The 25,795-nt window shown below is 36.4% G+C and overlaps 1 protein-coding gene across 1 annotated transcript in view; it reads right to left on the bottom strand.

Annotated features, from left to right (window-relative positions):
* Positions 1-25,795, bottom strand: part of TET2 (tet methylcytosine dioxygenase 2) — an 87,505-nt gene that overhangs the window by 22,324 nt on the left and 39,386 nt on the right. Inside the window, exons 2-6 of the mRNA XM_090266367.1 lie at positions 21,203-24,651; positions 19,482-19,572; positions 18,055-18,148; positions 17,248-17,456; positions 1,369-1,519 (exon numbers count right to left, since the gene is read on the bottom strand). Of these exons, the coding sequence (XP_090122493.1) occupies positions 1,369-1,519; positions 17,248-17,456; positions 18,055-18,148; positions 19,482-19,572; positions 21,203-24,629 (3,972 nt within the window). The 5' untranslated portion in view covers positions 24,630-24,651. The remainder of the gene's footprint in view (positions 1-1,368; positions 1,520-17,247; positions 17,457-18,054; positions 18,149-19,481; positions 19,573-21,202; positions 24,652-25,795) is intronic.

Below are 25,795 nucleotides of genomic sequence, written 5' to 3'. Positions count from 1 at the left end.
TTCAAATATGAATAAAACTTTGAGAACTAGAATGTGGTTTTTATGAAGAACTTTGTAGAGTGTACTTGAAAGGAGAAATGTTCAGTCCCCCAACAAAGAACAGATTTTTTCAAAGTAATATACTTTTTTAAAACTGTGGGTGATAATGCTCAGTTGTCTATTCATACTTGGAAATTCTCATTTCATATTGGTATCTCTCTAAAAATTTTGGGAGATGTAACTACCAGGTAGACACGTACTTACTCGCATTTTTGGAAGATGAGGAGGTTTCTGAGTGGAGCTCTCCTACCTAACTGAGGATGTTACTAGCCACTTCCTGGGTTTGGTTTACATGAAACCTGGCTGGAGTGATAAACATTTATGAAATGGTGTTGAAAATGCTCTTCAGTGTGAAAATTAAAGTGGGTGACAGCATGCAAAATTCCTACTCTTCATTAGGTTTATTAAATATTGATTTTTTTCTTATAAAAAAAGACATCTAGCACATTTAAGTAATTTATTTAAAATATCTTATGAAAATGTTATATCATAATTTCAAGTTTTTGCAGTTCTATTATAGTCATAAATAAAAGTTAACAATTTTTTCTTTTAGAAGGACATATCAGTATTATAATATCCATAGCATAACTTTATATTTTTCAATTGCATTTATAATTTGAAAGATAATTATAAGGTACACAGAATAACTAAAAATTTGGTCATATATAAATGATAAATATGATTAGGTTTTCTGATCATTCAATTAGCACACTCTAGAATGCATGCTACTCAAATGTTGAATTTGATACAAACCTGCAAGTTATATTTTGAGAAATATATATTCTTGAGAAAAGAAAAAACCAGTAAGTTAATAAGAAATCAGTGTTCAGTGATTTCAATTATTCTTCTATATTAAAATCTAAATATATTTTAGGTACTTAAATGCATTCATTATAGTTTCCAAACTACCAAATCTCATGGTGTGTAAATGTGACTAGAAATGATTTTTTCCGAATGTGGCAGTCATGAATGTGACTTCTATTATTCAGGTTCAAAAGATGAGTTTTTAACATCAAAGTGTTAATGTTTAGTTTTAATACTGAAATGACAGCTGCTTAAAAGTCTGGAATTAACAAATGATAAAGAATAAATATAAAAAACAACAGGTATGAAGAGTTTATATTGCTTAAGTTTTATTTGTTACTTTGGTATAACATGGTTATTATGATAACTTAATAAATTGTAATGTATCTACATACAGTTTAGCAAAAATCTTGTTGATTTCTCTCTGAGATGAAAGTCTTAGGGTTTAATGGCGTGTATCATATTGTTCATCTGTGCTCACCAGTTCTCCATGAAAAATAAAGATATTTCAGGAAGTAAACAAACCTCTTTTGGGTCATCCCCAAGCAGCTTAAATTTTCTTGGTATCTTGCTTCTGGCAAACTTACATCCATTGTAGTACATGCTCCATGAACAACCAAAAGAAAAGGAGGCACCACAGGTCTCTGGGTCCAGCCCTTGACAGGCACAGGTTCTCCTGAGAAATCAAAGGATCAAGTTCATGGCTATGGATAGCATTATCTAGACTACCAATCTCATATTCTGGGTATCTGCATGCAAATATGGGTGAAAATTAGTTTTAATGACCTCTTATCTAATTCTATATTAAGCTGTGACATACCCATATCAGAAGAAAACTATTTCAATTGACTTTAAAACATAATTTAAAATGAACTTTTTATTGTATTATAACACACACACAGAAAAATACACTTCATTTTATAGCTTGCAAATGCTCACAAATGAAATACTCAAGAGAGTAGCACCTAAATGAAGAAACAAAACATATTCTTGCACCACAGAATCTCCTCTTAATTCTTCCTTCCAGGCATTGTTCCCCTAACAATAACTTCTATCAGAAGAGATTAGTTTTGCCTATTTTTATAATTTGTATAATATGTAGACACACACACTATATACAGTAGGTGTATAGTATCCTACATGTAGTATAAAATAAGCAATACTATGTGTTTGTATATAATAATTCATTTTATAATTGAAATGTTGTATTCTTTTATAAACCTCTTCCTATTTTCCCTGCTCCTGAGCCTCTTACACTTTTCTACTCTGCTTCTATGAGTTCAACTTTCTTTAGCATTTGTATACATATATATAACATATATACACATAGTATTGCCTATTTTATACTGCATGTAGGATATTAGATACCTACTGTATATAGTGAGGATCTACATGTACACATATGTATCTACATATACACATATGTGTGATGTATAGTTTTGCCTATTAGTATAAAATACTATATTAAAATACTAGTATTAAATAAATAATTGTATATATATTATAAAATAGGCAAAACTATATATACATACACACACATATATATGGAATTATATAGTATACGCTTATTTGTGTCTTGCTTTTGTTTATTATGTTCAGAATATACATCCATGTTGTTGCATGTGTTGTACTTTATTCATGTATTTATTCACTGAGTTCAGTTTTTCATCAGATGCCACCAATTAACCATTCTACTACTGATGGACATTTGAGTGCATTCTAGTTTTGGCTAAAACACACTATTGTGCCTTTACAGCCCAAGTCAAATATATCCTAAGGGCAATAAAAAACAAGCTAAGAAGCCAAAAAACAAAACATGATGAAACAACCTAGTAAGAAGACTATATTCAGTAGGTCTTCTTTCAGCTTTACTGAGGTATAACTGACAAGTAAAATTGTTAAGATATTTAAAGTATACAGCGTGATAGTTTGATATATGTATGCATTGTGAAAGGATTCCTCCATCAAGTTAGTTCAAATATCCATCACCTCACATATTCATATACACATACATATATACATATATATGAATATGTGAGGTGGAAAGAACATTTTTTTGGGGGGGGGTGTGGAAAGAACACCAAAAAGTTCTACTTTCTTAGCAAATTTCAAATATGTGTTAACTATAGTCACCATGTTATACATTAGGTCCTCAGATATTACTCATTTTATAATTGAAATATTGTATTCTTTTATAAACCTCTTCCTATTTCCCCTGCTCCCAAGCCTCTTACACTTTTCTAGTCTGCTCCTATGAGTCTGACTTTCTTTTGCATTTGTGCTTGATTCCACATATAAGTGATACCATGTAGTATTTGTCTGGCTTTTATTTCACTTAACATAATGCCCTTCAGGTTTATCCAGATTGTTGCAAATGTCAAGGCTTCCTTTTTTAAGGCTGAATAGTATTCCTCTGTGTGTGTGTGTGTGTGTGTGTGTGTGTGTGCATGTAACACATCTTCTTTGCCCATCATCTGTTGATGGATGCTTAGGTTATAATCCTGCAATAAACACTGGAGTGCAGATAGCTCTTTGAGATAATAATTTCATATTCTTTGGATATATACCCAGAAGTGATATTCCTGGATCATATGGTAGTTGTTTTTAGTTTTTTGAGGAATATCTATACTGTTTTCCATAGTGGCTGTACCATTTTGTTTCCAACAACAGTGTATAGAGTTCTCTTCTCTACACATACTTGCAAGCATTTGTTCTATCTTGTTTTTTGATAATAGCATCCTAACAACTGCGAAGTGATAACTCATTGTGGTTCTGATTGGCATTTCCCTGATGATTAGCGATGAGAAACACCTTTCACATACCTGTAGGCCATTTGTATTTTTTTTATATAAAAACGTCTATTCAGGTCCTTGCCCAAATTATAATTTTCCTTCCCTTCCTTTCTCTTCCCTCCCTTCCCCCCTCCCTCCCTTTCTACATTCCTTCCTTTTTTTGCTATTGAGTTCTATGAGTTCCTTTCATATTTCAGATATTAACATCTTATTGGAAATATGGTTTGCAAATATTTTCTCCCATTCCATAGGTTGCTTTTCATTTTGTTGATGGTTTCCTTTGCTGTGCAAAAGCTTTTTAATTTGATGTGGTCACATTTAATTTATTTTGCTTTCTGTTGCCTTAGTTTTTGGATTTTGTGTCAAATCCAAAAATCATTGTCAAAAACAATGTCAAGAAGCTTACCCCTGAAGGGGTTCAAGTCAGGCCTCCCCAGGATGTGCCACTTTGGTATGTGAATTATTTTGAAGGCAATAGAGACCCTGTAGACTCACAAGACACTTTATCTCTCCTTTAAGTAATTTAATTTAGGGGACTTGCCTATAATAAGAGTTATTAGAAATAATTTTTATGACTTATCTACAAGGTGGGGCAAACATTTAATTACTGAACATCTGCTCTTCCTTGCATCCATCCTGCAAATGACTTTCCTTCTGAAGCCCCAAGGTGCCCTAACTCAGAATATTATATATACATCACTTTCCCTTCCTGTCTCTGAACCTCTCATGTATGTGAGGTCTCTGACTCTCTCATGTATGTGGTTTTCCCCTATGTATACATGTGATTAAACTTGGTTATTTTCTCTTGTTAATCTGTTTCATGTTGGTTAAATTATTAGACCAGCTGGAAGAACCAGAACAGTAAAGGAAAGTTTCTTCCCCATACCTCCTATGCTTTCTCCTACAAGTTTTATAGTTTCAGGTCATATATTCAAGATTATAATCCATTTTGATTTTTGTGCATGATGTGAGAGAGGAGTTCAGTTTCATTCTCTTGCATGTGATAATCAGTTTTCCCATCACCATTTATTGAAGAGACTACTTTACTCCCATTGTACAGCCTTGGCTCCTTGGTCAAAATTAAATGACCATATTTTCATGGGTTTATTTCTGGGCTCTGTATTCTGTTTCATTGATCTATGTGTGTTTTGATGTTAGTACCATACTGTTTTGATTGCTATAGCTTTGTAATATAGTTTGAATTCAAGAAGTATGATGACTTTGGCTTTGTTTTACATCTTAAGATTGCTTGAATATTGGGGAGCTTTTGTGGTTCTATACAAACCTAAGGATTATTATCATTTTATTTAAGTAAAAAATTGCCATTGAAATTTTGATGGAAATTTCACAGAATCTATAGATTTCTTTAAATAGTACAGGCATTTTTAACAATATTATTTTTCCAATCCATTAGCTCAGAATATCTTTCTAGTTATTTATCTTTTTCTATATCTTTTCATCAATAGCTGATAGTTTTCAGTGTTCAGAGCTTCCTCCTCCTTGGTTAAATTTATTCTTTTTTCTGCTATCATGAACAGTATTGCTTTCTTAAATATTCTTTCAGTTAGTTCATTGTTAGTGTATAGAAACGCAATGGGTTTTTGTATATTGATGTTGTATCCTGACATTTTACTAAATAAGTTCCTTATGAGTTTTTTGGTATAATTTTAAGAATTTTCTATATGATATTTTTCTACATATATGTTATCTGCCAATATTGATGATTTTACTTCTTTCTTTCTAATTTTGATGTCTCTTATTTCCTTTCTTGCCTGACAGGTTTGGCTATGATTGTCAGTAGTATATTAAATACAATTGGGGAAAGTGAACATTTGTGTCTTGTTTCTGATCTCATAGGAAAAGTTTTCAACTTTTGAACACTGAATATGACATTAGCTATGATCCCCTCATATACAGTTTTTATTATGTTGAGATACATTCTTTTTATAATCAGTTTATTGAGTTTTTATCTTGAAGGGATGATGAATTTTGTTAAATGCTTTTCCTATACCATTTAGATAATCATTTGATTTTTATCCTTCATTTTGTTAATGTGGAGTATTGCATTGATTGGGTAATGTGAAACATTCTTACATCCTGGAATGTAGCCCCCTTGATCATGGTGTATGGTCCTTTAAATGTATTAAAACCTTGGTTTGCTAATATTTTGTTGAGGAATTTTACATTTTATGTTCATCAGGGATAATGGCTGTTGATTTTCTTTTCTTGTAGTGTCCGCTGTTTTGGTATCAGGGTAATAATGGCCTTGTAAAATAAATTTAGAAGTGATTTCTTCCAATTTTTGGGAAGTTTGAGGTGAATTTAAATTCAGATAAATTGAAGACAGCCTTACTAGTGAGGTCTTGTAGCAAATTACAAAACAGGTAACATGACAACTCTTCTCTGAGAATGGGGCTTTGGATGATATCCAATCTAATTCTGCTGCATTCAGTGGCTGCCAGGATGATTTTTACCATAAAAGAAGCCTCTTGGTTTCCAAAGCTATCCTGGAGTTCAGGGTACAATGGGAATAAGGCAAGTTAAAACACCACAAAACTCATTCTTCTCATCAAAATTCCATTGCTTTTCTCGAATAAATGTTCCCCAAAAGCTGCAAGCCTTTTGTTAATTCCTAGAGTTCTCAGGAAAATCCTGATAATATTTACCAGTATTCTCACTCCTTTTATGGTAGAGAGAATTTTCAGAGATTCTTATTCTGCCATTTTTGTTGACATCTGTAAAATGGTAACTTCTAATTGTAACATTTCTTCTGCATTTATTAGCTTAAATTCTTTAAATTTTCTTTATCAGCTGTTTGGTTACCATTAAATATAGTTTGTAAACAAATGACAGAATAAATTCATGGTAAGCTGTGAAATTTCTGAATAATTTAGTGCCTTAGAAATCATCCAAAAATGATCAATTATTTTGTTCATTAGGTTCCACTTATAGGTGAGATGATATAGTATTTGTCTTTCATCATCTGGATTATTTCACTTAGCATAATACACTCCATTTCCATCACTGCTGTTGCAAAGGGTAGGAGTTCCTTCTTTCTTTCTGCTGCATAGTACTCCATCATGTAAATGTACCACAGTTTTTTGATCCAACAATCCACTGATGGGCACTTAGGATGTTTCCAGCACTTGGCTATTGTAAATGCTGCTGCTATGAACATCTGGGTGCATAGGTTCTTTTGAATTGGTGTTTCAGGATTCTTCAGGTGTAATCCCAGCAGTGGGATAACTGGATCAAAAGGCAGTTCCATTTTTAGTTTTTTGAGGAAATTCCATACTGTTTTCCACAGTGGCTGCACCAGTCTGCATTCCCACCAGCAGTGCACTAGGGTTCCCTTTTCTCCACATCCTTACCAGCACTTGTTTGTTGATTTATTAATGATGGCCATTCTGACTGATGTAAAGTGATATCTCATTGTGGTTTTAATTTGCATATCTCTGGTGGCTAGTGATGTTGAACAACCTTTCATATGTCTATGGGCCCTTGGTATGTCCTCCCTGGAGAAGTGTCTGTTCAGGTCCTTTGCCCATTTTTTAATTGGATTTTTGTCTTCCTGGTGTTGAGTCATATGAGTTCTTTATATATTTTGGAGATCAAACCCTTGTCTGGATATTATTGGCAAATATGTTTTCTCCTATGGTTGGTTCCCTTTTTATATTGCTGATGTTTTCTTTAGCCATGCAGAAGTGAGCAAAATAGAACCAGAGACATGGAAATAAGGAAAAAACTGACAGCAACCAGAGGGGAGGGAAGAGGGAGTTAACAGGGGAAAGAAGGGGAAAGGTCTAGTCAAAGAACATGTATAAAGAACCCATGGACACGGACAACAGAGTGGGAATTGACTGTGGGAGCAGGGAATGGGTGGGAGGGGCAGGGGAAAGCAACTGGGTAAAAAGTGGGACAATTGTAATTGAAGAATAAAATAATATATATTAAAAAAATAAAAATGATTTGACTTCATTACTGTAAGCATCAAGCTTGCAGGAACATTTATTACTTAAACTAGCTGTGAACAAATGCTATTGTAATTTCTTTATTTAAAAAAAATGTGATACATGGCTTTCAACAAGCAAGATATTTTATGTGCAATAAATATTTTAATTGAAAAATTATTTAAAAAAAACAAAAATGATCCATTAGTTCTTTCTTTTAGTATCATCATTAACTCATGGATTTTAACCTATATTAATAACAAGATTTCTTCATGTCACAATATAGAGAAGTAATTTCCAAATAATATCATTACTACTAATAAACTACTGATGTGCAATGAGGTCAAAATGACAATGCACAAACAAAATGAGAATTTTAGCAGAGACAGAAAATATTAAAAAGCACCAAACAGAAATCACAAAGCTGAAAAATACATAACTCAATTGAAAATTTCACTGAAGGGGTTCGACAATAGACTACATCAAAGGTAAAAGGATCAATGACATCAAAGACAGGGGAAAGAGCAGTAAAATTAATCTAATTAGAGTAGCAAATATGATTGTGGGAGAAGGGATGGGCTGGGTGGGGAGGAGCAATGGGGGAAAATGGGACAACTGTAATTGAAAAACCAAAAAAAAAAAAAAAAGAAAAAAAAAGAAAAGGAATAGGAGTGAACATAGCTTAAGGATTTATAGGATACCATGAGGACTAATATATATATTATAGGGGTCCTAGAGAAGAAGAGATCACTTCCAAATTTATTTTATAAGGCCATTATTACCCTGATACCAAAACAATGGACACTACAAGAAAATTGCCAGCGAATATCCCTGATGAACATAAATGTAAAATTTCTCAACAAAATATTAGCAAACCAAGTTTTATAGTACATAGGATTGCACACAGTGATCAAGGGGGCTATATCCTAGGGATGTAAGAATAGTTCACCATACCAAATCAATGAATACTCCACATTAACAAAATGAAGGCACTGGGATAGCAATATTAAAGTGCTGTAAGAAAAAGTTGGTCAACTATGAAATTCTATATCTAGCAAAAATATCCTTCAATAATAAATTAAGGTATTCCCTGATAAATAATCTGAGAGCATCTATTGCTATTAGGCCAGCTCTAAAAGAAATATTAAATGGAGTCCTTCAGGCTTAAAGGAAAGGACACTAGACATTAACTTGAGTGTACATGGAAACAGAGAACCAGTAAAAATATATATTTTTTGTTTTAAACTTTTTTCTATTTGATTTAAAGGCAACTATATGAAGCAATAATTATAAATCTATGTTAATGAATACACAATGTATAACATATAACTTGTAGGAATAAAAAACAGTAAAAAGGAAAAAGAGGGAATGGAGCTATATAGAAACAAAACTTCTGTATACTATGGTAATTACACTGATATTTCTCCAAATTATGTTGTTACAATTTAAGATGTCAGTTAAAATCTCCTGGGTGCAACCAACAAAAATATAACCTCAAATAATATAATAAAGCAAATGATAAGGGAATTATAATGGTACACAGAAAATATCTATTAAACATAAAATAAGGTAGTAATCAACAGAGAAATAAAAAACAGACATGCAGAAATCAATAGGAAATTGGCAGACATAAATCCAACTTCATTAGTAATAACATTTGATTATATGGATTAAATAATACAATTAAAGGCAAAGACTGAAAAATGGATTAAAAACACAGTCCAAATATGTGTTGCCTACAAAAGAGATGTTTCAGTTTCAAAGATGCAAATCGGCTAAAAGTAAAAGGATGGAAAAAGATGTTATGCAAAGAATGATCAAAAGCTAAGTGAAATGGTACACTAATATTAAAATAGAATTGAAGACAACATTATTGTCTTATTAAGTAATTAATAACAAGAAGTAGACTTTATAATAATAAAAGGGACAATTTGTTAAGAAGATGTAAAACACATACAAACCTAAGAACAGAGCACCGAAATACATGACATAAAAAATGACAGAATTAAAGGATAAAATAGATAATTTCATACTCTACTTTTAATAATGGATGGAACAACTATACAGAAAATCAAGGAGAAAATAAAGAAATGAAAAACACTATAAATCAACTAAAGGTAGCAGAGAACCAAACAGCAGAGCACACCTTCTTCACACGTGCACATGAGAAAATTTTTCCAGAATAGATTATGTCAGATTATAAGACAAGTCTAATTAAATTTAAAATAATCAAAATAATACAAGGTATATTCTCTGTTATCAATGGAATGAAATTATGAATGAATAAGAAGCAGAGTTGGGTAATTAATAAACTGTAGGAATAAAACAATATACTCCTGAATCCAGTCAAGATGGTGATGCAGGCAGACAGCTCGCCTCTTTGCATAATCACATTAAAATTACAAAGATTTCTGGCCAAGATGGAGGTCTAGACAGACACACTGTGTCTCCCTCCACAACTAAGAAGGAATACAACTACCTCAAAACTAGAGACAACCAGAAGTTCCAGAACATCGAGCTGCATGGAAGTCCAACAAAGAAATAAAGAAGAAATACTCATCCAGACAGGTAGGAGGGGCGAAGTTGGGGCAGAGAGGATGTGGTGTGGTGGTAGCAGCGGCAGCGGTGACAGTGGCAGGCCAGTGGAAAGCACAACCACACATTTTAAAAAGTAGGAAGGGAAACCTGAGGAGTACTCCCAGCACCAGACCAGACTGAGCAGCTCATGATCCCAGCGGCAGAGAAAATAAAGCCTCACTGCCTTTGACTGTGCAAACCAGTAGGGTTTGGGGCAGAGGAAGAAACTGCTGGTCTCTCAACAGAGACCACGTGTTTAAAGGGACCCCATGGTCCTAGAATGTCCACAGACCCACCCACTCTGGGAACGACCAGGGTAGCAGCTTGAAATGCACCAGTGGTAAACAGGGAGAAACTGAAGTGTCTGGCATCAAGGCCAGCAGAGACCATTGTCCCTTTTCTAAACCTTCCCCTCACAGAGTCAGCAAACGTGCCATATCTGAGACTCCATTAACATGGCTAATACTGTTTGACCCACTCTGCCCCACTTAACTTACAGGCTCACCCAAGCTGCTTTTCCATATCAATGGCTGGTCTTGGCTCATGCTTCATAAATCCTTTCAGACAAGCAACAGCTGGCCTCAGTGAGCTCTAGACCCAGCAGTACCAGCAGCCAGTTTGGATTCACAGCTTTGCTTTGCCTGGAAATCTCCAAGCCCAGCACAAGTAGCAGCCATCTCAGATTGCTTTATAGCTCAGGCAGGGTGCCCCAGGCAAAACACGGGGGGTGGGGGGGGGAGGCTGACCTTGGCTTGTACCACCTGGGAAAATCCAGGGCCAGCACACCCAGTGGACAGCTACAGACCACGCTGGAGCACCACAACCCTGCCCCTGCACAACTGACCCTCCATGGAGGGCAGAGGTTGGCAGTCAGTGGTCACAGCCAGTCTTTGCAGCTGACTGGCCTCGGTAAATCCCTCCCATTGATCTGCCAATAGCAATCAAGGCCCAACTACAAGAGGAGGGTGTACTCAGCTCACATGAAGGGCATACCTCGAGTACCCAGCTTGGGTGATAGAGGAGGCTGTGCCACTGGACCCTACAGGACACCTACTACATTAGGCCATTACTACCCAGAGACATGGAGTCAAACAAGCTCTACCCAATACACAGAAACAAACACAGGGAGGATGCTAAATTGAGGAGGCAAAGAAATATGTCCCAAATGAAAGAACAGAACAAAACCCCAGAAAAAGAACTAAATGAAATGGAGACAGCCAACCTATCAGATGTAGAGTTCAAAACACTGATGTTAAGGATGGATGCTCGGAGAACTCCTTCAGTATGGCAAAAAACAAACAAACAAACAAAAACAAATGGAGAAATGAAGGTTATATTAAGTGAAATAAAGAATAATTCACCACAGGAAACTAACAGAGAAGGGAAGGAAGCCAGGATACAAGCCAACAATTTGGAACGTAACGAAGAGATAAACGTTCAACCAGAACAAAGAGAAGAAAAAAGAGTGGGGAAAAAAAAAAAGAGAAAGAGAGAGAGAGAGGCTTAGGAACCCCTGGGTCTCCAAACATGCCAACATCTGAATCATAAGGATTCCAGAAGGAGAAGAGGAAGAGCAAGGAACTGAAAACTTACTTGAAAAAATAATGAAAGAAAACTTCCCTAATTTGGCAAAGGAAATAGGCATACAAATCCAGGAACCACAGAATCCCAAACAAGTTGGACCCAAAGAAGAATACAGCAAAACACACCATAAGTAAAATGTCAAAGACTAAGGATAAAGAGAGAATCTTAAAAGCAGCAAAAGAAAAGCAGAGTTACCTACAAGGAGTTCCCATAAGACTATCAGAGGATTTCTAAAAGAAACATTGCAGGCAGGAAGGGACTGGCAAGCAGTATTCAATGTGATGAAAGGCAACCTGCAACCAGGACTACTCTATCCAGCAAAGCTATCATTTGGAATGGAAGGGCAGATGAAGTGCTTCCCAGACAAGGTGAAGCTAAAGGAGTTCATCATCACGAAGCCATTATTACAGTAAGTGTTTAAGGGGCTCATTTATGAAAAAGAAGATCAAAACTATGAGCACTAAAAAGGCAACTTATTCTCACCTATCAGCAAGTGAATCTAAAAACAAACAAACAAACAAAAACTAAAGCAACCAAAACAGGTACTGAATAATAGGTATGGAGATTATTTTGAAGTTTACAGCTGGGAAGGGGAAGAGGGAGAATGAGGAAAAGGTGCAGGGATTAAGCAAATTGGTAGGAACAAAATAGGGGGGGGTGTTAAGAATAGTATAGGAAAGGGAGAAGCGCAAGCATATATGCACAACCCATGGACATTAACTAAGGGGGAGACTGCTGGAGAGAAGCGGGGTACCTGGTTAAGGAGGACTAAGGGGGAAAACTTGGGACAACTGTAATTGTATAATCAATAAAATATACCTAAAAAAAGAATAAAAGTACAAAAAATTCACTCAAAATAAATTTGATTAAACTAAAAAAAACGTTTGTGCTTCAAGGACATTATTAAGAAAGTGAAGATGAAATCTACAGAATAAAATATCTGCAAACCGTATATCTGATAAAATTCTAGTATCCAGAATATATAACTGCTACATCTGAAAAGCAATTTAAAAATGAGCAAAGATTTACATAGGCATTTCTCCAGAAAAGATACATGAATGGCAAAAAGCACAGGAAATTATGCGTGGTGCCATGGCTGGTGTGGCTCAGTGGATTGAGTGCCAGTCTGTGAACCAAAGGGTTGCTGGTTTGATTCCCAGTCAGGACACATGCCTGGGCTGTGAGCCAGGTCCCCAGTTAGGGGCATGCGAGAGGCAACCACACATTGATATTTCCCTTTCTCTCTTCCTCCCTTCCTTCTTCTCTAAAAATAAATGAAATATTTTTTAAAAGAAACAATGCCTGGCATTATTAGTCATGAGAAAATGCAAATCCAAACCTTGAGATACACTTCACACCCACTGGCAGGGCTATAATGAAAAAGGCAGACAATAACTGGTTTGGTGAGGATGTGGAGACATTGGAACCACCATATGTTGCTGGCAGGAATAAAAAATGGTGCAGCTGCTTTGGAAAACAGTTCGACAGTTCCTCAAAATTTAAACATTATAATTACCAATATGACCAACAATGTCACTCTTAAGCCTATACCTATGAGAACTGAAAACATATTTCCATAAAAATACTTATACACAGATTTTCATAGCAGCATTATTCATAATAGTGAAAGCGAAAACAACCCAAATGTCCATTAACTGAAGAACAGATAAAGAAAATGTGGTATATATTCACAGTGGACTATTATTCAGCCGTAAAAAGAAATAAAGTACTGATTAATGTTATATGGATAAACTTTTAAAACATTATGCAAAGTAAAAAATACCACATAGGAAGGCCAAGTATTGTATGATTCCACTGATGCCCAGTATAGGTGAATCTATAGGGATAAAAACTGATTAGTGGCTGACATTTAGGGGAGAAGAGAATGGGAAGTAACTGCTTAATGGCTCTGAGGTTTCCTTTTGGGAGTGATGAAAATGTACAATTTTGTGAATATACTAAACCACTGAATTGTACTTTTAAAGGGTGAATTTTATGTTATGTGAATTATATCTCAAAAAGATCCCCATATAATAAGTTAGAGTGATTTTAAGGTGATTTTCTATGTGAAGAGGCTACTAAAGGCATCTTATTTCTATAGGGGCCTTTCAAATATTGTTAGAATTAGCACAAAGCCTCATTTTAATATGACACAGTATTTGACCCATCGCTAAATGATAAATCAGTAGAACAATTATAACAAAAATAATTCATCTTTATAACAGATCTTTTAAAAATTCTCAACCTTTGAGTTACCATTTGGAATTCAAATTGAAAAAAATTAATAATTAGTTCAGATATTCAAACTTACGCAAGTATAGAAAAGCTAGCAAAATAAATTAATTTAAGTGTATCTAACAATTAAATTTACACATCAAAAAATAAGAAAATTATCAAATTTCAAACTCTTAACAAAATACTGGAAACAGGCAATAATCAAGAGATGTGCGAAATCATTAGGTGCAAGTCTTCTGGGAAACTTCATAATGGATGGATCAGGCTGACAACTCCTGAACTAACTGAACACTCTTAATATCACTATAAAGGAATTAAAAATAGAGGTACATCCCTCCTAATAGATAAGAACTAAGACTGATTCATCACCAGTTATGAAGCATTTCTGCATATAACTTATTTAAGTCTCTAACTACCAGTGTACAGAAGAAACGGGACAGAGTAACCAGTTAAATGAAACAAGTGTGCAATTAGCCAATCAGAACATGGGAAATTTTATAGAGCAAATCATACAGTTTCTCTAACAAATAAATTCATTAAAAAGAGAGGGAGGCTATTTTAAATAAAAAGGGGTCTGTGAATTATATAACTTTTTTTCCAGAATGGGACACTTCTGAGAATGCAAGAAATTCTATTAACAAGTATGCTAGATAATAGACATGAACTGGGAGCACTCTACTCAAAAACATCAATCAAATGCAAGGTGCAGACGTTGTCTGAACATTAAATGATATTTACAAATTATAATCAATTTTATCGTGAATGATAAAGACACCGTAATCTTTGTAAAAAAAGTCATCTGTTAGATATACATACTGCAATGTACATAAGGGAGATGAATTAGTATCTATGTTTTGCTTTAAAACACTAGTGGGGGTGGGGGAAATATATAAAATGGTATTGATAAAATGATAATAAATATTTAAGCTACATGATGGGCCCATAGGGATTGTTATACTACATATCTCCATTTAATGTACATTTGAAAACTTCTATAAAATAAAACTTCTTTAATGGTTTAACATCACCCACTATGGCAGAAAGCATTTCTGGCTTTGCCTTTCTTATAATGACAGATACAGACCCACAACATTTACTTGCCAAAAAGTTATTGGTTAGGCTTAGTCATAAAATGGAAATCTCAAAGGGAAATCTTTAAAGGAGAAACAGCTGGTTTGGCTCAGAGGAAATGTATAAATCTATTCTTGACTGTCCCCCTAAAAGCTGCTCTCAGGGTTCTTTCCTGGACTCACAGAGGGTGGTTACGGTGCATGTGGGCAGTGGGATTTTAAGAACTCAGCAATGATTCTAACACAACCTTGAACATTAAACTGAGTCAGCAGCTCTAATTTGATATCATCTTATTTTCTTGGCAAAAAGTCAGAATTCTAACTTCTGTCAGAAATAAAATTTATTTTATGGGGTACAAGAAACTTCAAAAGTATATCAAGTGAAGTCTGTTGCCACTGGTTAAGAGTCTATTTTATTCATGTTTCTCAAGTACATTTTTTGAAGAATTGCTATTTGGAGAATAGCCCACAGTTAAAATTTCATCTAAATAATTACCCATCTTCACCTTGAAATTCTAGACAAAGATAAGCAAAAGTTTACAGATTAAATAGTGAGACATGTTAAAGGTCAAGGTACATCTTTTAATTATACTTCTTTTTAGATCCTGGCTCAATTATTGTTCTTACACAGAATTTCCTTCTATATGTCAGATCCATTTCAGGCAATGACTTTTATAGGAATAAAAGAAAAACCTTAAGAGGAGAAATACCAGAGATGTATAATACTCATGAAAATTAAATCAATTACAAAGAATATGAAATATAGTTTGCATAAAACTTAAAGAAATTTAAATAAAACTGTCATTTTTCACTAGTTCCTCAGTGCTTCAGGAAGTTTAATGAACTCAAGGTGCCTTGACTTTCATTTGTGTGTGTGTGTGTGTGTGTGTGTGTGTGTGTGTGTGTTGAGGCACTAAGTGCATTTTTAAATAAGAAACAAGGAAAGTTAGGGTAAACTGAAGAGTACTTTACACCTAAAGCAGTCCATTGTAAGCCTGAGTTGTGTTATGAATCAGCAACTTCTACATACCACCTTATCATTCATAACATGAATTTATGGCAGTGAGGTACACACCATGGCATTTTTGCATTATAACTACCATAAAAAGCCAAGTAACAATTCCATGTAGAAAAAAGAACTTTACTAAACAGATTATTTATATTTGATTTGCACTCCTTCATGACCCAGAGAGAGAACCTATTTTAAGATATAGTAAAACGATACCAGTGAGAGTAAGAGCAGAAGAACAAATTTGGTTAGCAATGGGTTGTTGCAGAGAGCAGCAGAGTATTTCTATAAGCTTAGTAAACTATTCTGCAGTTTGGTGGATACAGAGGAAAGAAGACTAAAGAAAGAAGTGCAAAATTAAAGTTATTTCAGGAACAATTGTAAGATAACTACTGCAGGATTTCAGTATAGCATGGTGAATTATCCTATAATCTTTGAACATTATGTATACAGGAATAGCATAGCAGGGGACTAAGAAAAAATGGGGAAGTTAACAACAAACAACAAACAGAAGCATACTAATAGTTGGATGCACTAAATATATTTAACTGCAAAACCCTGCTCTTCTATTCCGAATATTTATATTCCTGTAAAAATGCATATCCATAGCCACTAAATTCTCAATTATTTAGTTGTAATATAAACGGAAGCACTTTTGATTTCAACTGTGGAAATAATGAACTAAATTAAATGGAAGTCAAAGTCAATGTGTGTCTCTATAACTTCTACAGGCCTCCTATTTTGTTTGCCACATATACAATTAAGGTTCTTGACCTGGGAATCCTAAAGTTTCTCACCAAATTTACGTTCTGTTTCAAATACTGCCACTTAGAAGGGGTGTCAATACTTGCTGATGTGATGGCCAGGCACACAAAAGAATTGTCATTTGTAGCACATGGACACACAAGTATTTTCAAGGTTATGTCTGATGGGATTCGTGTGGTTAACAGATGTTCAGGCTAGTGGGTCCTAACTAATGGCTATGTTGTCTGAAGGTACAAAATATTAATGAAACCACCAAAAGCTGTCCATGTTAGCAAACAACAACCGCCTATTGCATGACTGTGAAGAAGCACTTTGACCCCTATTTTATAAATGTAAAAATGCAGGTTCAACTCTCTTCCCTCCAACCAAAGATCAGGCTTTCCTATCAGAGGAAAGAAAGGAGAGGCCCTGGCTTCACTTACTCTTCATTGAGGGCACACCGACGGTTGGTGAGCGTGCCATATTTCCTCAGCGTCTCGGTGAGCTCCGAGTAGAGTTTGTCGGCCAGAGACAGTGGGATTCCTTCCCACACCAGGATGAGAATGACAATCACTGCAGCCTCACAAGTGTGGCCAGCTCGCTCCCGCACCAAGCACAGTAGCTTCTCCTCACTGCAGCTTCTGCGCACCACCTGTGCGGGTCACCATTCCACCCCAACACCCCCCACCCCAACCAAACAAAACAAGGGTCACTTGCAGCAAATGTCAGCATTGATTTATGTATGCATATTTTCTCATGTCTGGGACACAGTTAGGGCAACAGTCACCCCCCCTGCCTGCAGCTTGCCTTTTGCTGCCCATGTACAAAGTGAGGGTTTACCCTGAGGTCAGAACTGCTCAATGTTTTGCAGACTACTGTATGCCCAGGAGAGTGGGAGCAATATCCCCTGCATTAAAGTCAGAGCTAGAGGGAAGCCTTTTCCATAAAGTTCAAGGTTTTCATAAATGACAATATAAAGATTAATTTCTGAAGCTATGTATTTAAAGGAAGAATTATACTTGTAGCAGGTATGTGAATGAACCTCCTCCTTTCAATTAAACATGGTTAATACATAATTATAGAACTATTCTGCCTTTTAAAATATAACACATGATAAAATAAATATAGGCACTATTCCTTTTAACTGTCACAGATGACTCTTTGATCTGGGTAAACTCAATTCTCAGGGTTAGATTCATGAATCAAAATTCCAAGACTGAAGACCAAAAGCCTCATCAAGTCACACTTACCCATTTGGCAATAGGACATCCCTGAGAACTTTTGCCTTCTTTACCAGTATAGATGACTCTTTCAATCCTAATAGCTTTACCCTTCTGTCCAAACCTTAAAGAGATCCACAGAAACACACACACACATAAAATTAGCAAATGGATCTAAGAGGCATCCAAAATATTGAACATCTGAGCATAATCTTATTCTATTACCACATCCTGAGAAATAAATGGTTTATTAAAAAAAAAAAAGACAAAAAACAGGTCTAAGTGAAGCAAAATGGATAACAGACTTTAAGCTTAGTTTTTCTTCAGTATCAAAATATACTGGTAATTGTAATGAACTATTTTGAAATTATATGTTGGGTGAAAATAATGGGAAAGCTTAATTTTACACATAATATCACAAAGCATGAGTTCTTTTTTTTTTAAGTTTGCTAATAAATTCAGTCTTCTAAGATAGGTACTATTTGGTTTTGTTTTTTACTAAATTTAGCTACTTTAAAACTTAAAAGAATCATAATAGATTTTAGTTAAAACTATTTCTCAAAGAATCTCTTGTATTTTTTAAAAAGGAAGTTGGCAAATAACTAGTATCCAGCAATTTTGAAAATATAGGATAATTCTAGAAATAGACTATATTTTCCCTTATGTCCAAGGTAGTACCCACTAAATGATTATTTAGTGTATTTCTACATGCTAACTTAGAAATAATTTGGAAATGGGGTGAGAATGATGTGTAATATGTCCTTGCTGCCCAGAATGTCTCCTACCTCTTAAAGACACCCTAGCATAGTAACAGCCCAAGAGCTGTGGATACCTATATGAAAGTCTCTCTGCATTGATTATCTCACTCTTAAAGAGTCTTCTCCATGCAAGAGTAACTGTGTAGATTCAAATAAATACTTGCACACCTGTGACTGAGTAAAAAAGAAAATGCAGCTATGAATAGAATGGCTATTTCTACTCAGTCTATCACACTTGCCCTTTGCTCACACCAAGGGACAAATCCTTAGAGATAACTACATCTTTACAGCTCCAGGTGAATTGAACTCAATGGTTCCTCTCTTATACCACACTTCCCCCCTCATTCTCTGTGACACTTTATCACCAGTGGGAGAGCCAGAGTGGGCCTCTCTCTGCAGCTTGTGCCAGCACCCTTGTGCCTGGCAGGCAGGCTGGCTGGGTCTTGCTCATGCCTAGGTTTTCCGGCATCCATGTCAAAGTGGGCAGCCTGTGTCAGCTCGCAGACTATTAGTCCTGTCAAATATTGTGGCTCTCTGGTGAACAGCACAGCGTGTTGTGTTGGCAACCCTGGAATAGCTAAGCCTACTAATAATTACTCAATTTACAATGGTTTACTGCTTTGTATGTGAAAGCTGGAAAAATTCTGACATATACAAAAGGATAAACGTTAATCTGCCCTGTGCCTTTGCGTTAATTACCTTTCTTCCATGATTTCTCTAATAGCTGCCACATTAGGACCTGCTCCTAGATGGGTATAAAAAGGACCTTCATCTTTTTCAATAATTTGCTCTGTTGAGATAATAGAAGATTATTATTTTAGACCTCAATTTTACTAAATATAAAGGCTACATCCACAAAACTTATCCCCCAACTGCACATTAAGGGCCCTAAATGTGACTTTACACATTTTTTCCTTTCGAATGAGTAAATTGATGGAATAATCTATTAGAAAATGTGCAAAATAATTAAGTATATGTACATGTTGGCTGTTGGATAAAAATATATTAAATTATACTTCACATATGGGATCAGAAATTATTTTATACGAAACATGTGGAATGAAACAAAGCAAACAGTGTGGGAATTATAATATATTATATGTAATATCGACTGCAATCCAATTTTTTAAACTAAAATAATTTTGTTACAACTAACTAGAATCCTATCTGCTACCTGAGTGTTAGAAGATTAAAAATAAAATATCCTTTCTTAACCAGCCCCTCTGGAGATTGATCAGTTTATTGTCAAGATACCTTTTTCTCCTCTTGTCTCCCCACAATATTTAATTGCTCTATTTTGAAAATAAAACATTGAATCCAGACCCATAGTTGTATGTACTTTAGAACAATGTATGAAGAGAAAATATACTGGAGAAAGGGTCAGATAAAAGGAAGAGGCTCCTGCAAACTATCAAAGATGAAAAGTTGGGGGGAAGGGTTAGGGTGATGAAAAGGGAGTGAAGGTGATGATAACTTACCTAATATTATCTATGACGTGAAGCACTCTAGCCCAGTGAAGCAACCTAATACCACAAACAAAGGGCCAGGAGGCATCCTTCCTCCATTCATCTATAAAACGAGGGGTGGCCCGTTGTAAGAGGAATAACACGTGGTGGGCGGGCCATTAGCCACTTTAGTTTTAACATTTGTTTTTTGAACTGTCTTCTACTGTATCCAAGCCGAGTAGCTATAATTAAGATCTCTGTGTATATATGCATAAAATCTGCATTCATAAGCAAAATGTTTCCCTATTCTAACAGACCTGTCACGTATCTTGAATTTTAACAAAAAGGTGTTTGTTTCAAAAAAATTACATATTTTTATCAAAAGATAAAACTTTATAAAGAGAAAGTAGAATCAAAATGAATATAAATCACAATATTTCAAGTGGATAAATGAAGAAAGGGCAACTTCATAAATATTCAGAATTTCAGCACTACAATTTCTCCCAACTCACCAAGACTGAAGATAATTTCTCCCTTATCTAGAAATTAACCTTGTAAAACTACAAATAGATTCAACCCTTAATTGAAAAATATTAAAAGCTTTTACATTAGTTTGCATATGGCAGTTATTTCTCTCATCTTAATATGTTTTTACTGCCTGGCTGTCTCTCCAGAAGATGATATACAAAGAGTTAAAGATTGATTCATATAAAACAGATACCTTTATATTTTAAGAGGCTTGAACACAAGGAAAAAAATGAGCATGCACGATTGTTTTAATATTTTGGAAAAACTGAATGTAAGTGAAGTTCTCTCTTGCACAGCACAAGCATTTGTAATTTCAAGAAATGTAAGCTTCAGATTTTTATGAGCCTTTACGAATTGCTGCCAGACTTAAAAAAAATCCCATATCTAAAGATAAATTTGCTAATTCTGGATAAACACCATGTGTCTCAGGACATTTTTGGCACTTACCTACACATCTGCATGATGGGAAATCATATTGAGTCTTGACAGGTGTATCCAATAAATTTTTTATAGGAGTATCTAGTAATTTGGAAGGTGACTCTAAAAAATTATTGAGAACAGAACCAGCTGTTCTTTTGGTTGGTGTCTTTTCTGAAGAAAGAGTTGCCTGCTGCTCTAAAGCTGGGGTGTGGTTATCCAGTTCTGCAGCGGTGGTTTGTCTAGTTAAAATCGTGACTGGCCCTGACATTTCAACTTTTACTTGCTTCTGTGATTTGAGAGTAAGAGCCTTATGGTCAAATAACGATTTGACCTGAAACTGCTTCAGATGTTGCTCCATGGCCTCAAGAATGCTGCTTTGCTGCACATTATCGCAGCTCGGAGGTGGAATCTCTTGCTTGCTTATCTTTTTCCATGTTTTGTTTTCTGGCTGCGCTGACTTGGGGTGTATACAGGCGTGGGGTTTGGATCCAGGTTCAACCTTAATTGGCCTGTGTGCCTGGTTATGGCAGGGCTCGGTATGGGATTGTTGATTTTGCTGCTGTTCTTGCCTCTGTAAGAGGTGCCACCTTAGAGCAGCATGCTTTTGAATATCCTTCTGGGGAGGGGTCTGAGTGTGACTTCCTCCTTGGTGAGGCACAGGGAAAGCATTCCCTCGGTTGTGCATCAGGTACCTTTGCTGAGCGAGTTGTGCTTGTTGACCAGACATATCCTGGTTTTTACTCTTGTATCCCTGTAGAACTGAAGTTTGTTGAGGCTTCTGTTCCTGTTCTTGAAAGCACCTGTGAAGAGCATCTTGCTTTGGGGTCACATTATTTGGAAAAAATTGCATGTGATGCAAGTTTGGGGTCCTATTTCCTGCAAAAAGTTCAGAATTTACAGTCTGTTCTGTATTCTCTGAAACTATGTGAGTATTGTTTGAACAAGAAATCTGTACTTTGCCTGCATTTGATTTCAAGATGTGACTATAGGGAGAATTTCTACCATTCATGCTTTGTATGTGCTCCAACCCCATTTGGGTATTATGAGCCTGAAACTCACTTGATTTTGAGTACTGATTCTCACCATGAAAGTTTTCTTCCACTTTAATCTGACTAAAGAATGATCCTTCTCTTTGCTGATCATTGTTGCCTTGGGGATGAGAAAAAGTATGAGGCATTTGTTCTTTATTCTTCATGTGTAATTTTTGCTGCTGCTGGTTTTGCGGGAGATGTGAATTCTGGGATGTTTGTATTTGTGCTGCCTGCTTATGAGGTTTATGTTGCAAAAGGTGTGAATTTGAGAACGGCTCCGTCTCTGAAGCCTGTTGATTCAAGTGCTGCTTTAATGATGAGGGCATGAGTTTCTCGGTTTGGGAATCTGGTCTGTGTTGAAAGTGAAATCTAGGGGTGCACAGTGACTGCATGTGAGTTTCGGGTGAGGGGTCCGTCTTGGAGAAGTGCACCTGGAGTGAGGGTTTCTGGAACTGGAGTTGCTGGTCCACCGTACCTTGAGACTGCCCTTGATTCATCTCAACCTGGTACCTTTGTGGCCTCTGCTCTGGTTGCATCATTTTCTGGATGTGAGCTTGCCCTGGGAGCCCCCCAGGCAGGTTGGAACTTCCAGTGTATTGTTTGGAGGTCACCTGATTGGAGGAGTTGGACTGATACTGAAGAATTGACCGCAGTGATGCTTTATTATATTTTAGATGGGATTCCGCTTGATGAAAGTGAGGGGCCTTCAATTCAATCCATCCTGGTTTTAGGTAGGGTTGTGTTGGGAGCACAAGGTCTTGTGTTTGTTCCTTGTCTTGACCCTTCCGAATCTCTTGTTCTTTGTGTCCCATCCACTGCTGGCAGAGGTCCTGTGGTACTCCACTGTGACTGAGAGTTGGTGGGTTATGCTTCAGATGTTCTGATAAGTGCCTCGTTTTCTCAGAACACAAGGGAACAGTTATTGTTCCTGGAATCCGTATGTCCTCCTTATTAACACAGTTATTCTGAAGCCTTTCTGGAAGTGTCAGAGAGGGCTTGGGTACATGTGTAGATGGATTAGGACTCTGGGATGGTGGTGCCTCAGGCTGACCCTCTGTTTTCACTTCCCTTAAAAGAGCTGCATTACTTTGGTTGGGATAGTGATGGCGTTCTTCCAATACGCCATCATTCAGAGTGCTTTTTCCTTCTGAAGGAAGCTGAAGAACCTCTAGAAGAGGAGGAGGGGGAGGAAGAAGCAATTGTGATGGTGGTGGTGTGAGAGCGGCAGAAAAGGAATCCTTAGCGAACACTGAGGTTTGCTTGAAGTAAGCACCATTCGTCTCATTTTGCTTGAAATACCGTTCAGAGCTGCCACCGGGAGCCTGCAAATTGCTGCTGGAACCTGAACAGGATTCTTTACCAGATACTAGCTTTGCAGTTCCTTGGATGTGACTGTTTTCTGCAGGAGATGGGCATATCTCAAAAACTGAGTTTTGTTGTTCTGGTTTCTGAAAGGAACAGGTACCTAGCATTGCAGCTGGCTTACTGACATTATCAGCATCACAGGCCTCAGCCACCGCTGCAGCTGGCTCTGGAGGCAGCTCCGAGTTCAAGGTCTGTGGCAAATTGATCTGCCCTGAGGTATGCAACGGGTGAGTGATCTCACAGGACAACTCATTAGTAGCCTGACTGTTAATGGCATGTATGTGAGATGTGGTTTTCTGCACCGCAATGGAAACACAACCTGGATAATATTGAGACAGTGTCTTTTCCAGGAGTTCACCGTGTGTGTTCTCCATGGAAGAGGCAGAAACTGTAGCACCATTAGGCATTAGCACTGACTTGTTTTTAAGAAGTAATACAATGTTCTTGTCATGGTAGTTAGCATTTTTCCCCTCCTGCTCATTTAGAATCTGATGCTCTGGATTTTCAGACCCACTTGAGTTATGTGTTGTAAAACTGGTGAAATCTTTAACTGCGTTTTCTGGGGCCACAGAGCTCACAGATTCTCTCTTGTCATTCGTATTGGAGACATTTGGTTGACTGCTGCCTTTGCCTTGATTTCTTTCTTGGCTTTCCCCGAAGCTCTTTCTTTCTCCATTAGCTTTTTGGTCTTGTTTCAATTTCTTGTTCTGATGGAGCCCAGAGAGAGAAGGTTCACTAACTGTGCGTTTTATTCCTCCATTTTGCAAGTACTTGGAATACCCCCTGCCTTCTTGTATAAAGTCCGGACTCACACGGCTATCCTGGCGTCCCTTCATATGGGGTATTCCATAGTAACTTTTGAAAGACTGCCACTTGGTGTCTCCATTTACTTCTGGGTAAGGTCTCTCTGTTAAAGGGCATCCATTCTGGAGCTTTATAGCCAGAGGTTCTGTCTGGCAAATGGGAGAAGGAGATGGTGTCAGGAAGGGACTTAGTCTGTTGCCCTCAACATGGTTGGTTCTGTTCTGTTCCATCAGGCTTGCTTCGGGGCCATCCATAAGGCTGCCCTCCGAGTGAATTCTAAAGAGCAGGGGAACAAAAATTAAAGTGCATTAATACATATCGAACACTATTCATGCTTATTAGAGAATAATCATGTCATTAATAGTATTGGAATTCTTAGACATAGCAAATTGTGATGTTTTCATGTTTCAGAGTGACAACGGTAGCTACTCAAGTAATTATTATTCTTGTGTTCTCAGCGATTGTCAAATAGTTATGGTCATAGAGAACAAAGATGATAAAAATCACCAGCTAACGTGGGAAGTTCATACTACATTAGTAAATATCATTAACTTCCTTTCAAAATAATTCTTTGTGTCAAAATGCCAAGAACAATGGAGAAAGACTATCTCCTTTCTGTCCTCTCTAGCACCTTACATACCAAATCACTTGCTAGGCTGTCAGTTCCATTTCCTGTATATTCCCTGAATTTTCTTCACTGCCACTTGGTAGCCGGATTTACATTATCTTGCTTCATTACTGATAGCAGTAACTTTTTAAAGGTTCTCCCTAGCCCAGCCTGTCCTCTCCCCAGCCCCCAAGGATCCTTCAAATTCTTATCAAAGGGAAGGTTCTAAAATGCAAATCTGATGTCATACCCTCCTTATGGCTTTATATTGCCTACATTAGTAGTTCTCAAACTCCTATACCCAAACACACCTGAAGGGTAAGGCATGCTCGCTTTAGTGTTAGCATCCCAGGGGAGGGGCCAGAGATGAAAAGCGTAGTTTATAAAATGCCCTTTCTAGATTAATCTATGTGTCCTTCTTCAGCCTGGCAGCCCACTTCTATTAAGAATTCCTAATATAAATGCTTTTTCATATGCAGATTTCTATTGTTCTCTCCTGCTACTTCTTCTCACAGTTTATACTACAACTATAAGAACGGCTTATAAATACATAGCTTAAGCTGGTTCAGACCTCCACGATTTCTGTCGTGTCTGCCCGGAATACCGTCTTAGTCCCCTTATCTGTCCAGTGACTCCTATTTATCCCTCTAAAACTGTCTCAGATATCATATCCCCTAGGATTCCTCCTTTGATTTTCCAAGAGAATTAATTATTTTCATTTCCATGCTCTTTCTGTATCTTTCATATGGTCTACAACTAAATATATCACATTCAATTATATTTTATTCAGTCTCTTTCTGGACTGTAAACCTA

This window comes from Furipterus horrens, unplaced genomic scaffold (assembly GCF_987537825.1).
Source record: "Furipterus horrens unplaced genomic scaffold, mFurHor1.1.pri manual_scaffold_2, whole genome shotgun sequence".
NCBI classification, from domain to species: Eukaryota; Metazoa; Chordata; class Mammalia; order Chiroptera; family Furipteridae; genus Furipterus; species Furipterus horrens.
The sequence above is the reverse complement of the archived record's forward strand: the minus strand, read 5'-3'. Positions and strand labels throughout refer to the sequence as shown.